Below are 14,684 nucleotides of genomic sequence, written 5' to 3' on the forward strand. Positions count from 1 at the left end.
CTTCTTCATTCAAATTCTTGCGCCAAGAAACGTGAAAGGAAGAGGAGGAGGATCAATCATGGCTGCCGTGACGTAAACGATGCGATCAAGATGCCAAGATGGCATCGAGCTCGAGCTTTTAGCAGCGCGTCGTTGGTTTAAAAATACCTCGAAACTTACGACATCGTGACGGACATTGGCGTTTGCATTATTAAGCGAGGAGGGCTCGTAGGGAATAATTCGCGTCGTCCAACGCGAAACACACTTATGCGAAACACGTGGAGGCCCGGGAGAGATTCGCGCCTGCTTACGGCGGCGCGTTATTGCGTGTAAAAATATTTCGCGCTCGCCGCTTCTCTTCATGTAAATAATAAAATACGATGGATCCACGTTTGCATAGAAGATCCGAGCCGGAAAAGGGATCGGGCGATTTGGTTAGTGGCGATCTATTCATCTCCAAATTTCGGGTCTCTTATCAGCGCGTCCAGTCTTATCAAAGAAGAAAAAACAAATTCGACTTATCTCTTTTGACAAGACATTTTTCTGTTGCTGTCAAATCTCGATGCAAATATATGCACGAAAGATCACGTTTGTACACGTGTATTTTTGTGTTCTGTCAAATGTCAATGACAGATTACTGCTAATATTGCGAATGTATATTCTGTATAACACTTAGAAGATATTTTAATAATTTTAATGATTTTTTATATATTTTCAAATTTTACGATAGTCTATATTAAAATTAGAGAAGAGAGAGATTTGTGTTATGTTTATATCACTTTAAAATTAGTTTCTTTAATCGCAAAAATATATTCAAGTAATATTACAGTAACTGTATATAGGAACTTTTTTCTTCTCTTAAAATAATCCAATATATAATTTTTTAATTCTATTTTCTTGTGTATATAGATTGTTGAATGGATAAATGAGGCTTCCATGAGCCTCTCTGAAGAAGTTAAGGTTGCAAATATATGTAAAATACAGGAGTTTTTGTTAAACAAAGAACCACATTTGTTAAAGCCTTACTTGAACGACGTTCTACAATTTTCGATAAATAGAAGCGCTGAAGTCAGGAAAACTATTACAGGATTTATCGAAGAAGCTGGGTTATTATCATTAAATTCATCTATTATGCATGTACAATATTTATAGAAAATACTTATGTTAAATATTTTATAACAAATTTATTTTTTTTTTTTTAGAATAAAACAACCAGAGGTGATTCCTCGCATAGTTCAAATACTTCTTACATTAGCATCAGATGAAACATCGGCTGTGGCTAAACGTGCGCTTAGAGCCAGTGGCAGAATTCTTAGAGCTGCTCTCAAATGGATCGCTAGTGCTACTATTGTTACACCAGATATGGAGTTAGCATGGTCTCAGCTAAGTGCTCTGAAAGTTCAAATCATAAATATGATTGACAGTGATAATGATGGGTAAGTAAAATAATCAAAAGTAATTAAAGAAATAATTTTATCATTAAGCATAGATCTAATATTGTTAAAATATTTTCAAATATTTTAGAATAAGAACGCAAGCTGTAAAGTTTCTTGAAGGAGTAGTCCTAATACAGACATATCCAGATCCCGACTCTCCGAAGAAATCTGATGACTTTTCTCTCGAAGATATTCCGCTAACATTGAAAATAGCTCGTAGACGAAAATTAGAAGAAGAAGCAAATCAAGTTATGGATTTGTTGATCAAGTTTCATGGCTCTCCTCATGTTAGTAGTGTCAATTTAATGACATGTATGGGATCATTGGCTTTAATTGCCAAAATGAGGCCACAGTTTATGCCAAATGTAATTCAAGGTATATATCTATTTTTATTTATATTATATATATGCTATTTTTTAATACAATTATGCATAAAATTTAATGATGTTGGAATGCACAGCTTTACAGAGATTGCAACATGATCTTCCACCAACGCTATCAGATTCTCAAGTAACTAGTGTACAAAAACAATTGAAACTCACACTTCTCGGATTAATGAAACATCCTGCTAGTATAGAGTATGCTTCAACCATAGCTAAACAACTGGCTCAACTTGGAGCAAAAGAGCAGGAAATTATTAAGGCCTATCCAAAACCGGAAGATGTTCGTCGAATAAAAAAGCGTCAACAGGTATATGAGATCTAAGAAACATATTTTTCATTGTATTTGTATAATTCTTAAGAAATTTTTATTATGTACAGGAAGTAGCAGCTAGTGCTGCAAAGCGAGCAAAGATTGATGTGGCTCTATTATCCGAGGAAGTAGAAGCGACGTCAAATCTTCTTCCTACATTTAAATTACCAGAATTAATTGAACTCTCTGAAAGTTTTATTGCTGAAAGACTCAGTGTAGAGATTGCAACAGATTTAGTGATGGATAGTATGGTATGAAATTATATGTTAATTCATATTTATGTAAAGTTTAAATTATTGAAGTGTATTTTGAATATTGAACGTGTTACATTTAATAGGCATGGGTACCGGATACTATGACAACAATATTCCAAAGGGAATATCAACCTACCGCAACCACTGATATTAATATACAACGTCAAACAATCGCTAAACTCTTAGCAGCGCAAATCAAACAGACTAAAGAGAAAAAGAAAAAAAAAGATACGAAGGAGGAAGATGCTGTAATGGAAGATTTAATTAAGAACCCTACCATTACTGTAGCTGAGGCAAAGCGCGAGCGTAAACGTGAAAAAGATCGCGAGAAGGAGAAAGAAGCGAAAGCGTCATTAGAGGCTCATGAAAAATCTCTCGCAAAAGCTAGAAATCGTTTGAAGGCATTAAAATTAATTGAAGTGACAAAGCCGCTGTCAAAGGAAACTAAAGAGCGAATGTTATTGATGGCAGTCAATCGAATATTGCTTTCGGAAAAGACTGCGGTTCTTGGTGGTGTAGCTGCAATAAGGTGATAACAGAATATAAATTTAGATAGTGATAAGCAAACAGATTCTCACGCTGGATATTGTTCATCTTTAATAATTCATTTCTTTTTACTGTATATTGCAGATCTAAAATTCTGACTACTCTGGCAGCTACTTTTAATCCTTATATTAAGGAAGCTGTACTGCGTTATATTACCGATGATATGCGAAATCGATTAGATTTAGCACTAGGTTGGCTGTACGAAGAATATGCATTGTTGCAGGGATTTCAAAGGCGGACTACATTGTGTACAAAACCACAAGAAGCTCCTCATCAAGCATACAATTTTTTATTATGCACTTTAGTATCAGCTATCGATTTAGTTCAGGGTAAAGATCGCGATACATTGTTATCCAGGTAATATTGAATTTTTTCCCTCATGTATACATATACATATATATATATATATATATATATATATATATATAGAGTTAAAAATGAGAAATATAGATATATCAGTATCTAATCTATATTAATCATATGTCTGTATTTTTTAAATTAAAGATTGTATCTGGAGGCACCATTAATAACCGAAGATGCTGTAGAGGCCTTAAAAATGGTGTCGGCTGATCAAACTAGAGGTCTTGCACCATTACAGCTTCTGAAAGAAATGGTAGTGCGTAGACCGACGAAACAACTGATATTTTTAAATGTTTTATTATGCCATACCGGACATGAAAACGATATAGTAAGATTCTGAATCAAATCTTATATAACATATGTAATATGTATAAAAAAAAGCACTAATACTACGTAAAACATTTATATAAATAGATACGGGAGGCTGCGATACAATTAGTCAGTCAGTTGTACAGCAGGCCAGACTTAAGTAAACTGATTGAGGAATATGCAGTTCTATATTTAGGCTTTTTACGTCTTCATAACCCACCTGAAATTGTTTTTGGGCAAGATAGAGGCAGACCGCAAATTGATAGTCAGTGGACTGAATCAACAACACGTGCTTGTTTAGGTTTATACCTTGCTTTGCTTAGTGAACATCAAGATCTTATTCATGAGTGAGTGCAATTAAACTACATTTTTTATTATTAAATGCAAACACACATATATACATGCAAGATGTATCTCTGTAAAAAAATGAATATGTATGAATAATGTATATATATTCTCATAATCATATGTTTAATAATAATAGATTAGCGAGAGTGTATACATCAATGGCAGCGGATGTGAAACGTATTGTATTAAGACTAGTGGAAGGGCCAGTGAGATCTTTAGGTATGGGTAGTCCACAATTGCTCGCACTTGTCGAGAATTGTCCGAAAGGATCTGAAACTTTAGTCACAAGGATCATACATATCCTTACAGAGAAATGTATGTTATCGTTACTTATGGATAAGATATATTTTATTCGATTTTTTATGTGTATTTTACATGATGTTGTTTATATGTGCAGCTGCTCCAAGTGCAGAGTTGGTAGCCCGAGTACGAGAGTTATATCAGACTAGAGTCTCCGATGTCAGATTTTTGATACCTGTTCTAAATGGACTCACAAAAAAAGAAGTGATTGCCGCACTTCCAAAATTGATAAAATTAAATCCTATCGTCGTAAAAGAGGTAAATAATTTCTTTCAAATATCATTTTATTCGCTATTTTAAGCTTTCTAAAGAGTGTCAGTAATGAATATATACATATTTATATTTTTTAAAGGTATTTAATAGATTACTTGGAACACATAACAATGATAGCGGTGTACTCCATACGTCGCCTATTACACCCGCAGAACTATTGATAGCTTTACATAATATAGATCCAAGCAAGGCTGAATTGAAAACTGTTATCAAAGGTAAATCATTTTATGTGCAACATTTGTTTATTTGGGAAAAAATTGTGCCTTTATGTAAACTTAACGAATATATCTTCTCTCGTTTACAGCAACTTCTCTTTGCTTTGCTGAAAAACAAGCATATACACAAGAAACTGTCGCTGTTGTGATGCAACACCTCATGGAAATGACACCTCTGCCAACATTACTGATGCGCACAGTTATACAGAGTTTGGCCCTTTACCCTAGACTAAGCGGATTTGTCATGAACATACTTCAACGTCTGATTCTGAAGCAAGTATGGAAACAGCCGAAAGTGTGGGAGGGCTTTGTCAAATGCTGCGAACGTACGCAGCCGCAGAGTTTCGCCGTTATTCTGCAATTACCGCCGGCACAGTTGGCAGAAGCGCTTCGAATGGCAAGCAACTTACGCGCCCCTTTGCTAGCCCATGTTGAAGCTTTTGCTGAAAATCAGGTAATTTCCTTAGCATATTTTTACACGCACATTTAACGTTAAACATATGACTGAGTTTATTTAAATATAAATTTAGAATTATGTTAAATATGAATTAGATGAAATATTGAAATAAAATCGCAAACTAAATATGACGATTAAATATAGAATATAGTGAAGCTTTAATGTGAATAATAATAATACTCTGCATATATATGCGTCCCCTACAATAATTGGGGAATCTAACAAAGAAAAAGAAGAATGCTTTATTGAGATATAATTTTTTCTTTTTTCAGAAAGCACATATTCCACAATCGATAATGGATGTCATACAGGGTAAAGTACCCTGTGACATGCACGATGAGTTCGATATTGTGAGTAAAGATGCCTGTATATAAAGGAACAGTTTTTTAAGCCCTCTCTTTATAATATAATTCTTTAAAATAAACACGATATTGGGGAGACCCAAAAATATCTTCTCCGTCAATTTCTTTCAGGCACCATCTGGTGATTATTCGAATGATCAAAAACCAGATACAATGGAAATTGATCTTTCGGAACCAGCTCCTCCCGGTTTAGATTAGTATAAAATTATTCCAGTGTTAGGATTAGAAGCATCGTCTACCGAGTATCCTAATATTTAACGAATTCGCACTGTAATCTGTACAGTAAATTATTTTTTATTTTATTTTATTTCTTTTTGCATTGCTCTGTAAGCCACGGTTACATATTGCATTGGCAATGATCCTTATTTATAGCCCTATTTGGGCTGAGTACAATTTTGAGTTAAAAATTTTATTCGATTAATATTTAGCACTATAAATGTTCGATTGCAGTAAATACTTTAAGATAGAACAATAGGATATAAACAACAATAATTTGAATTCTTTCTTAATATTATTTTTCTATGATTTTAATTCGATATTATACATATCATTGATTTTAAATCACTGGTATTAAAATTTTTAGTCATAATTTATATATTCATTTCAGTATTTAATATGACAGAACGTATGAATGCTATCTAACTCTTTTCATATGTAGATAATGTTATCAATAACCTCTGATAAAATCTAGAGAAACTTTTTTTTACATTTGTGATGAGTGTCGTAATGAAAAATCTTGATTTGCATTACATTATAATTTTTACACATATACAAGGAAAGAAATAACTGTTGTAAATTAGCTAAAATAAAATATATTAGATATATTTCATACAAAATACACATGAAGCTTTAGGAAACATGAAACTAACAATAAGTCAGAACTAGAAAATCTTCAATTATTTGACGTAACGATTTTTTTTTTATCTCTTATAAATTTTAGTTTTCTAAAGCTAAAAACTTGTGGACGATCATTTCGATTATTTGCTTGCTCGTTCGTGTGACATCGCAATTTGAACAGCCATTTTACAACAATATAAATCCATTTGAAAATTATGCAAATGTTGCATCATAATTATTACAAAAATAATATTATTTAATTGGAATATGAGAAAAAATATAATACAGTATACATATATACATTAGTTTGATGTGCATAAGAATTCAATTAATCGCAAATTAGTCTCAATATATTGCACATATATATATATATATATATGTACGTTAAAAGTAAAGTTATATAATACTTGTATGTTTAAATACTTGTGTTCAAAAAAATTTTATATACATAAAACATACATGAGAGAGAGTTTAATTATAGAATTTAACATCATAGAATCATATAAAAATAAACAATTTAAGTAGACAATTTTTTTACATCACAATTTTCATTGTATATAAAAAAATAATAAAATATTTTTTGTTACATAAAAATAATTCTCATATCTGTTTCATATATATTCTTCCTTTTAAGGAATAAATGAATATTAAACATTATACATATAAAATAAACTTAAGTAAATGTTAAAAAAAAATCAGAAGGAATAAAAAATTTCTTGCTGAGAAACATCTAACAAGAATTTCAAAAATAATAATAACAATCTATTAAAAAGTACAATTATTCCCTGGAAATACTTGATTGCAATTTTCATTTGCATATATACGTTAGACACAATTATATATATATATATATATATATATATATATATATATATAATTTATTTCTTTATAGGAATAAAAATCTTGAATATACTTACACGTGTAACATCGACTCCAATCGCTCTCAAATTAACATAAAAAACGTCCTTTTTCAAAGAATCAAAAATATTAAATATATTTATTATCTTATATTCATTTTAGAAAAATAGCTAAAATACGTGGGATTATAATATCCGCGAACGAGCGAGCAGATCAAACAAGAGAAACACGAGCGAAATGTTTGCAATAGTTCTAAACAATTTTTTTTCTCAGTTGCATCGGAGGGAGGATGTCATATCATACGATCTGGTAAACTTATATTTGAGGGTGTCTACACAATAGATTATACCTGACATTTCTGTCTTTTTCTAATATGCTATAAACTCCTAGCTTATAGCAAAAGAAATGCTTAATAAAAGTGGTCATTGTCACAGTTTTTGATGAGATTTATATTTAATACGTCATAATCACTTTTGGATCATTTACAAACTTTCTAACTATTATACATTTATGACAATGTTGATAAATCGCTAAAATCTTTCTTCCTCCGGAAATTTAGATTTATATTCTTGTATAGAATATAAATATATATATCTTGTATAGAAAACATAAGAAAATGCTGCCATAACGAAGATCTATATTTTTTTATATCGAGTATTTGCCAAACAAGATAATTATTTATTTTATTCAGAACAAATCTATTTAACTATAAATAGAACATAAAGTTAACATCATTAAAATTTTGATGAATTATGCAAGACATTATTTTCGCGGAACGATTAACATTTTGTAAGGTTTTGGCGAGATTACCAAACCGCTGGTAAACTCTGCTTTGATGGACTTTTCACCAGGTAGTGGAAGTAAACAATACTTTTGCATAACGCCGACAAACAATAGAAACAATGCACTTCTTGCCAATGCTTCTCCTGGACATCGTCTTTTTCCTTAAAAAAAAAAAAAGAGATTTTTTTTATATATTTTTTGCAAATCGTAAAATATAATATATTTGTCGAAATAATTAATGCACGAAACTTCAATTTGATTTTACAATTATAATTATTCACGGTAATCAGTGATGGGTAAAACACATTTAAAATAAATTTTGATACAGATCATGTGAAAAAATGTATCTAGATACAAATACATAAATTAAAATGTATATAGACACAGATATACTCAGATATACATATCAGATACTTTTAAATTATATTTTATCATAATGATAAATATGCACAAAATATATTGAATAAATCTTTTATTTATTAATATTATTTGTTTACGACTTTATTCGTTAGTTTTAACTCATCAAAAATGTCTCATCAAAGATATCGTCACTCAAACTATTTTTCCGTGATACTAAAATTTGATCACCAATGCTAAAATCGCTTGACCGGTTGGTAACGATATGTAATTGTGTGTTAAACTTTAAACTTAAAAAAATATGTTTTATATGAGGAAAACGTGCGGTATATTTACACAGTATCTTTTTGCTTATCTGACAAATAGAAAATGCCGATAGCACTGTCAGCTGTTTCTACGTGGTCTTGATCTTTTAAAAATTTAAAGAATTAGTCAATTCAAAGAAATATCTAAAAATGTATCTGAGAAAACCAATTCAAATACTATATATTTTGTATCTAGATACAGATATTTCCATTCGAATATATCTCACAGATACAATATGTATCTAGAAACATGTATCTAGACTAGATACTACCCAACACTGATAGTAATTATTCATCATACACACAAACAATTCACACGAGTATTAATTTAAGAAAAACACTATTTGTTTCTTTTTAGTGAGAAAGATATTTGCAATCTTTTGTTGTATTATTAAACAATCTAACAAGCTAAAAATATCATAATTATAGCATGGTACAAAAATGTTTAAGTGAAACACATTGTAATAACGTGATGATTATAACGACCTATTAGACGTAGCAATCATCTTCACTGACAAATTTTGTAATATATAATTAATACATTTGTGATATTTAATTTTTCTTTATAATTATATTATTTCTCCATAAATCATAATTAACTGACCTTTTCCGAATAGTATGACGTTTTCATCCATTTGATAAGCGCCATTCTCATTTAAGTGCCTCTCAGGTTTAAATAATTCCGGATCGGGAAATAATTCTCTATCCACATTATTACTATAAACATTAATTAAGACAGTTGCATTCTTTGGTATCGTGTAACCTTCAAGAATCGTATCATCAAGAACACGTCGCGGTCCAATAATAGGTACTACCAGCCACAAACGCTGAATTTCTATAAGTATAGCTTCAGTAAAAGGCATTCTGCAATTTAAAGTTAAAAATCACCCTTAAAAATACATGAGAAAAATAAGGGTCATAAAAATACTTAAAAAAAAAAATTGTTCGACGCTTTTTATAATAAAAATACATTAAAAGTTTTATCACACATTATTACTTTACTCTATCCTCCAAATTAGGAAGTCTATTGCCGATCACGGCATCGATCTCCTCGTGTAATTTGCGTTGCACGTCCTGGTGATTGACCATTTGCAGAAAAAGATGATCTAAAGTCGCTGTCGTGGTTTTTATTCCAGCGACGAAAAAATCAATCAGCGTTACAATGAGATTGTTGTCTTAAAAAAAAAAAAACACAAAAAATGTTTTAAAAATAACATAATACATTTATCCTTTTGGTTCACAATTTGGTCGAATAAAAATAATATTTCGCATAAGTTACTGCTTTAAATCACAGAGCATGTAAACATTATAAGCTCGCGTATCAATAAAGGCGCAAAATTAAAATAAGACTATTAAAAAGTAAGCTTAGAAATTATATTCAAGTTTTATATGACGCAATGTATTTGAAGTTTTTATATAATAAATTGTGAAAAGATGGAGGTTCGTATAATGTCATTAACAATAAGCAATTAGATTGTTACCTGAAAACACAGTATTCTTGTCTTTTTGCGTGAACATTTCGTGGAGAAACGCATCGATAAAATCTTCCTCTTTTCCTTCGACAAACCGTTGTTTATGTTCATTAATAGTTTCCTGAATGTTAGAGACAATTGCAATGTATAAGTCGTAAATATATTGCAAATAACAAACGCTAAAATTGAAAGCTGTTAAAATTACGTTACCATTAACAAACTCCTTAATTCATTATTGATCTTAACAAGTACACTGTATCCCGTCTTCTCGGGAAAGAGGAAACGGAGCCAAGGGAAAGTGGACAAAATCCCACCAGACATATCAAAAATTTGACTACGACGTTCCATTAGATTTAAAAAATTCTGCAATCTGTAAACGGTTACAAAATCGATAAGCGATTACAGCTCAAGATCGACCTACAATCGAATTATCGTATTTTTTATTCTTCGCTTTCAGAGATCTTTATCAGTTTTTTAACGCTAAACTCTCTTGCGCACTTTACATACATGATCACGCAAATATATTAAAAAATATATTACTAAAGTAACAAGCAAAAGAAGATTTGAATTCAAGCTTTCTCTGTAAATTTACGATAGTTATTAAACAAAAAACGCTACCTTTGATCTTGAGAGAATCGTTTTCCTGTGATCAAAGTCCAAAGAACATTTATGACCGCAGGTGCAATTATAGTTTGTATATGTCGCACGCCGCCGTCTTTTAGTTTCTCTAGAATAAGTACCAGTTCATCCAAAAGAAGCTCTATCATTTGTTGTTTAGCGAATCCAACATTTCTTAAAGCACGTACCGTCCAGGTGCGTAGTTCTTTCCATTCTGGTCCATCATTCATCGTGATCCCTAATCACAGATTTTAATTTATCGATAGCCTTTTAAAATTCTAAACTTTAATGTATATAGCGAGCTTCAATCGAATTTTTTACCGCTTTTCATTCCCATATTTCGTAGCTTAATGAATTCATTCCAAGGACGACCATCCATTTCTTTTTTGCTTAATACTTGCTGAACGAGTTTACTGTTCGAAACAATAATCGTGTCGCCGGCGCCTAATCGTAGACTGATGACATCGCTATTATATCGCTTGCTAAGCTCCAGAAAGGCAAAATGTTGTCCACCAAGTTTTTTAGACAATCTTTTTAAATAATATATGTTACCAATAAATGGCCATGGAAAAGGACCTAAAATTTTTTCATACAAAAAGTAGGCACATAAATTATCATTTTGGTTATATTATATGATATTTTAGTATTAGGATATTATCTCTTTTTGCTACCAATTCTTTAACCAATCTGGAATTAATTTTTTTTGAACGTAATTTGATCTTGCAAATTTCTAAACAATAATTATTTTCAATTTTCGCGAGTTTAGAAGATATTTTATTTAATATTATAAGATATTAAATATTTTCACACAGACGCGACGACACAGATGAGTTTTGAAAAGATAAATCATGTACAAAACATGCGATAATACTAATAAAAGTACTAGTTAATTAAAAATATAAAAAAATTTAATGTACAAAATTTGATGCTGCTATAATAATTAAAATAATAATTAAATTAATAAATTAATAATAATAATTAAATAATTAACATCTTGATTATTATACTGAAAAAAGCTATTATTAAAAAAAATATTTGCCAGTGTATTGTATTAATTAAAACAATATGTGAAATTGTTACAGTTCAGCAAATCATTTTCTCAATCAAAAATAACTCTCCATCTGTTATATAATAAAAGTGAATAAAAAAGTTATTATTATAATTGATAGATATTTTAATAATTGATTAAATACACAATACAATACACGATGTAGTGAAAATTGTTGCATAAGCGCAATGCAAAATTTTTTTATATTAAAGTTTTTTAATTATTTCTATTACTTTAATAATAAAAAATTGTATTACATGAAAAATATATAGTTATCGAATAAGCTTGTTATAAAACTTGTTATATTCAACGAGCCGAACATTAACAATATATATATAAGATGAAAATATTTAAAGTAATTTTTATTTGTGTATATATATGGATATGTGTATAATGTTATAATATATTTTTAAACCATTTAAATATAATTCCAATAAAATATAATTATACACAAAACATACACATTTATTTTTTCTGTATACTTTGTATAGGAGAGCAAAAAGGAAGCATAAGAATAAATAATTGTACCTGGTGGATAACTGGCTGAATATTTCGATCTCTGTCGCACTACGACAATGATGAATAAAATACTCAAGGTTACCACGATCAATGCTACTATCATTGTGTCTCGCTGTTAGTTTTTTCTTATTTTGACTCGTAATCGTCAGGTGTTCCTCAGAGTAGATTCGTCGTTTTCTGCTCGCTAGGATAGACGAACGGTAATATAAGTGTTCCGGGCTTAAGATAGAGTCGTTAATCAATTACGTCCACATGTAGACATCTCATTTAGATAGTGATTTTATCATTTAAGTCGATCATTTTCCGCTTACAAAATCGCGTTGAATTCGAAAGGAGGCCCGATTTTACGATGACTCATTAAATGTTTAACATTATATTATATTTAAACGCGTATCAATCGCGCCCGAATACGAAATCGACTTGTGCACATGTGGATTGATAGGGCTGGACTGTGTCAGATTACATAGCATAGGCATAGAAAGATATATGTACTTCCGACAGTTAATGACGGTCAGACGAAGTCTCTCTTAACGAGAACGAAACGGATGGAATTCATAGTTGAATCTTGGCGCGAAAATGTAAAATTTGTTTAAATCGAAACTCTATAGAGTCCGACCAATGATCAATTTTTTGGCCAAAGCCGAAACCGAACTTCGGTTTTTTTATTATCTTTGGCTGAAGCAGAAGCTGAAGCCGAAGGACTTGCATAGTGCCTGAGATACATAAATAAATAATAAAAAAAATTGTGCAAATGGAAATTTGCACATTGCTTCCTCACCATTTTATTTTGCTAATTAAGATGGGTTTTCAATTATGGCTTCCTCATAGAGGAAGCTTAACTTGCACATTGCTTCCTCACCATTTTATTTCGCTATAATTAAGATGGTTTTTCAATTATGGCAATGTGCAAGTTAAGCTTCCTCTACGAGGAAGCCATAATTGAAAAACCATCTTAATGAGCGAAATAAAATGGTGAGAAAGCAATGTGCAAATGGAAATTTGCACAATTTTTTCGAATATATATACTAGCAAACCTTATATATAATTAAAAAATATTTTTTTAAAGATTTCTATGCTAATGTCTTCTGAATGTTGTATAATTTGTCAATTTACAATTAAAAGAAGGTTTTTTTAAACCCTCTCTTTATAATATAATTCTCTAAAATAAACACAATACTCGAGAGACCCAAAAATATCTTCTCCATCAATATTTTTTCAGGCATCACCTGATGATTATTCGAATGATCAAACACCAGATACAATGGAAATTGATCTTTCGGAACAAGTTCCTGCCGGTTTAGATTAGTATAAAATCATTCCAGTATTAGGATCAGAAGCACCGTTTAACGAGTATCCTAATATTTAACGAATCCGCACTGTAATCTGTACAGTAATTATTTTATTTTTTTGCATGGCTTTTTGTAAGCCACGGTTACATATTGCATTGGCAATGATCCTTATTTATAGCCCTATATTTGTCGCTGAGTATAATTTTGAGTTTAAAACTTTATTCGATTAATATTTAGCACTATAAATGTTCGATTGCAAAAGGATTGCAGTAAATACTTTAAGATAAAACAATAGGATCTAAACAGCAATAATTTGAATTCTTTCTTAATATTGTTTTTCTATGATTTTAATTCGATATTATACATATCGTTGATTTTAAATCACTGGTATTAAAATTTTTAGTCATAATCTATATATTCATTTCAGTATTTAATATGACAGAACGTATGAATGCTATCTAACTCTTTTCATATATAAATAATGCTATCAATATAATAATCTTTGATATTTTTAAAAAATATCTATTTTATATTAAAATCTTTAGAAATTTTTTTTTACATTTGTGATGAGTATGTCGTGATGAAAAATCTTGATTTGCATTACGTTAGAATTTTTACACGTACAGGGAAAAAAAATAACAGTGTTGTAAATTAGCTAAAATAAAATATATCAGATATATTTCATACAAAATACACATGAAGATTTAGGGAACATGAAACTAAGTCAGAACTAGAAAATCTTCAATTATTTGACGTAATGATTTTTTTCATTTCAAAGATTTTTATTTTCTAAAGCTAAAAACTTGTGGACGATTATTTCGATTATTTGCTTGCTCGCTTGTGTGACATCGCAATTTAAACAGCCATTTTACAATATAAATCCGTTTGAAAATTATGCAAATGTTGCATCATAATTATTACAAAAATAATATTATTTAATTGGAATATGAGAAAAAATATAATACAATATTAATACAATATATGTTAATCGCCAGTAGAGTTTTAAAAACTAAATAGAATTATTCTTTCGACCATGACTGGCATAAGTTCAAAAATGTTTATTTAT

General features: G+C 30.2%; 2 protein-coding genes across 3 annotated transcripts; one reads left to right on the forward strand and one right to left on the reverse strand.

Annotated features, from left to right (window-relative positions):
- Positions 1-70: 70 nt before the first annotated feature.
- Sym (symplekin scaffold protein) lies at positions 71-6,013 on the forward strand. Its single transcript, XM_083049715.1, has 16 exons — positions 71-413; positions 889-1,085; positions 1,182-1,415; positions 1,504-1,790; positions 1,876-2,105; positions 2,177-2,359; positions 2,446-2,891; positions 2,993-3,265; positions 3,413-3,596; positions 3,683-3,924; positions 4,062-4,240; positions 4,323-4,483; positions 4,578-4,713; positions 4,803-5,167; positions 5,443-5,520; positions 5,644-6,013. The coding sequence occupies exons 1-16, from the start codon at positions 360-362 to the stop codon at positions 5,728-5,730; spliced, it is 3,336 nt and encodes a 1,111-aa protein (XP_082905841.1). The 5' UTR covers positions 71-359; the 3' UTR covers positions 5,731-6,013.
- Positions 6,014-7,556: 1,543 nt separating this feature from the next.
- Positions 7,557-12,763, reverse strand: LOC145942888 (cytochrome P450 305M2-like). Of its 2 annotated transcripts, none has more exons than XM_083050052.1 (8): positions 12,339-12,763; positions 11,084-11,338; positions 10,763-11,000; positions 10,355-10,514; positions 10,154-10,265; positions 9,670-9,787; positions 9,277-9,536; positions 7,557-8,171 (listed from the first exon to the last, which is right to left on the reverse strand). In XM_083050052.1, exons 1-8 carry the CDS (start codon positions 12,430-12,432, stop codon positions 7,990-7,992), a joined length of 1,419 nt encoding a protein of 472 aa, XP_082906178.1. In that variant the 5' UTR covers positions 12,433-12,763; the 3' UTR covers positions 7,557-7,989. The 2 variants fall into 2 exon arrangements, with proteins under 2 accessions (XP_082906178.1, XP_082906177.1); XM_083050051.1 differs by having other exon boundaries at positions 9,670-9,847.
- Positions 12,764-14,684: the final 1,921 nt, after the last annotated feature.

This window comes from Prenolepis imparis, unplaced genomic scaffold, assembly GCF_030444845.1.
Source record: "Prenolepis imparis isolate NDT839.2.m4 unplaced genomic scaffold, iyPreImpa1.0 SCAF_11, whole genome shotgun sequence".
NCBI lineage: Eukaryota > Metazoa > Arthropoda > Insecta > Hymenoptera > Formicidae > Prenolepis > Prenolepis imparis.

Coding starts and splice junctions, on each gene's coding strand:
- Sym (XM_083049715.1), top strand. CDS start 360: ATGGATCCACGTTTGCATAGAAGATCCGAGCCGGAAAAGGGATCGGGC. Junction 1,086..1,181: donor GGATTTATCGAAGAAGCTGG/GTTATTATCATT, acceptor TTTTTTTTTTAG/AATAAAACAACCAGAGGTGA. Junction 3,266..3,412: donor CGCGATACATTGTTATCCAG/GTAATATTGAAT, acceptor TTTAAATTAAAG/ATTGTATCTGGAGGCACCAT.
- LOC145942888 (XM_083050051.1), bottom strand. CDS start 12,432: ATGATAGTAGCATTGATCGTGGTAACCTTGAGTATTTTATTCATCATT. Junction 11,339..12,338: donor TTCAGCCAGTTATCCACCAG/GTACAATTATTT, acceptor AAAAAATTTTAG/GTCCTTTTCCATGGCCATTT. Junction 11,001..11,083: donor AAATATGGGAATGAAAAGCG/GTAAAAAATTCG, acceptor ATCTGTGATTAG/GGATCACGATGAATGATGGA.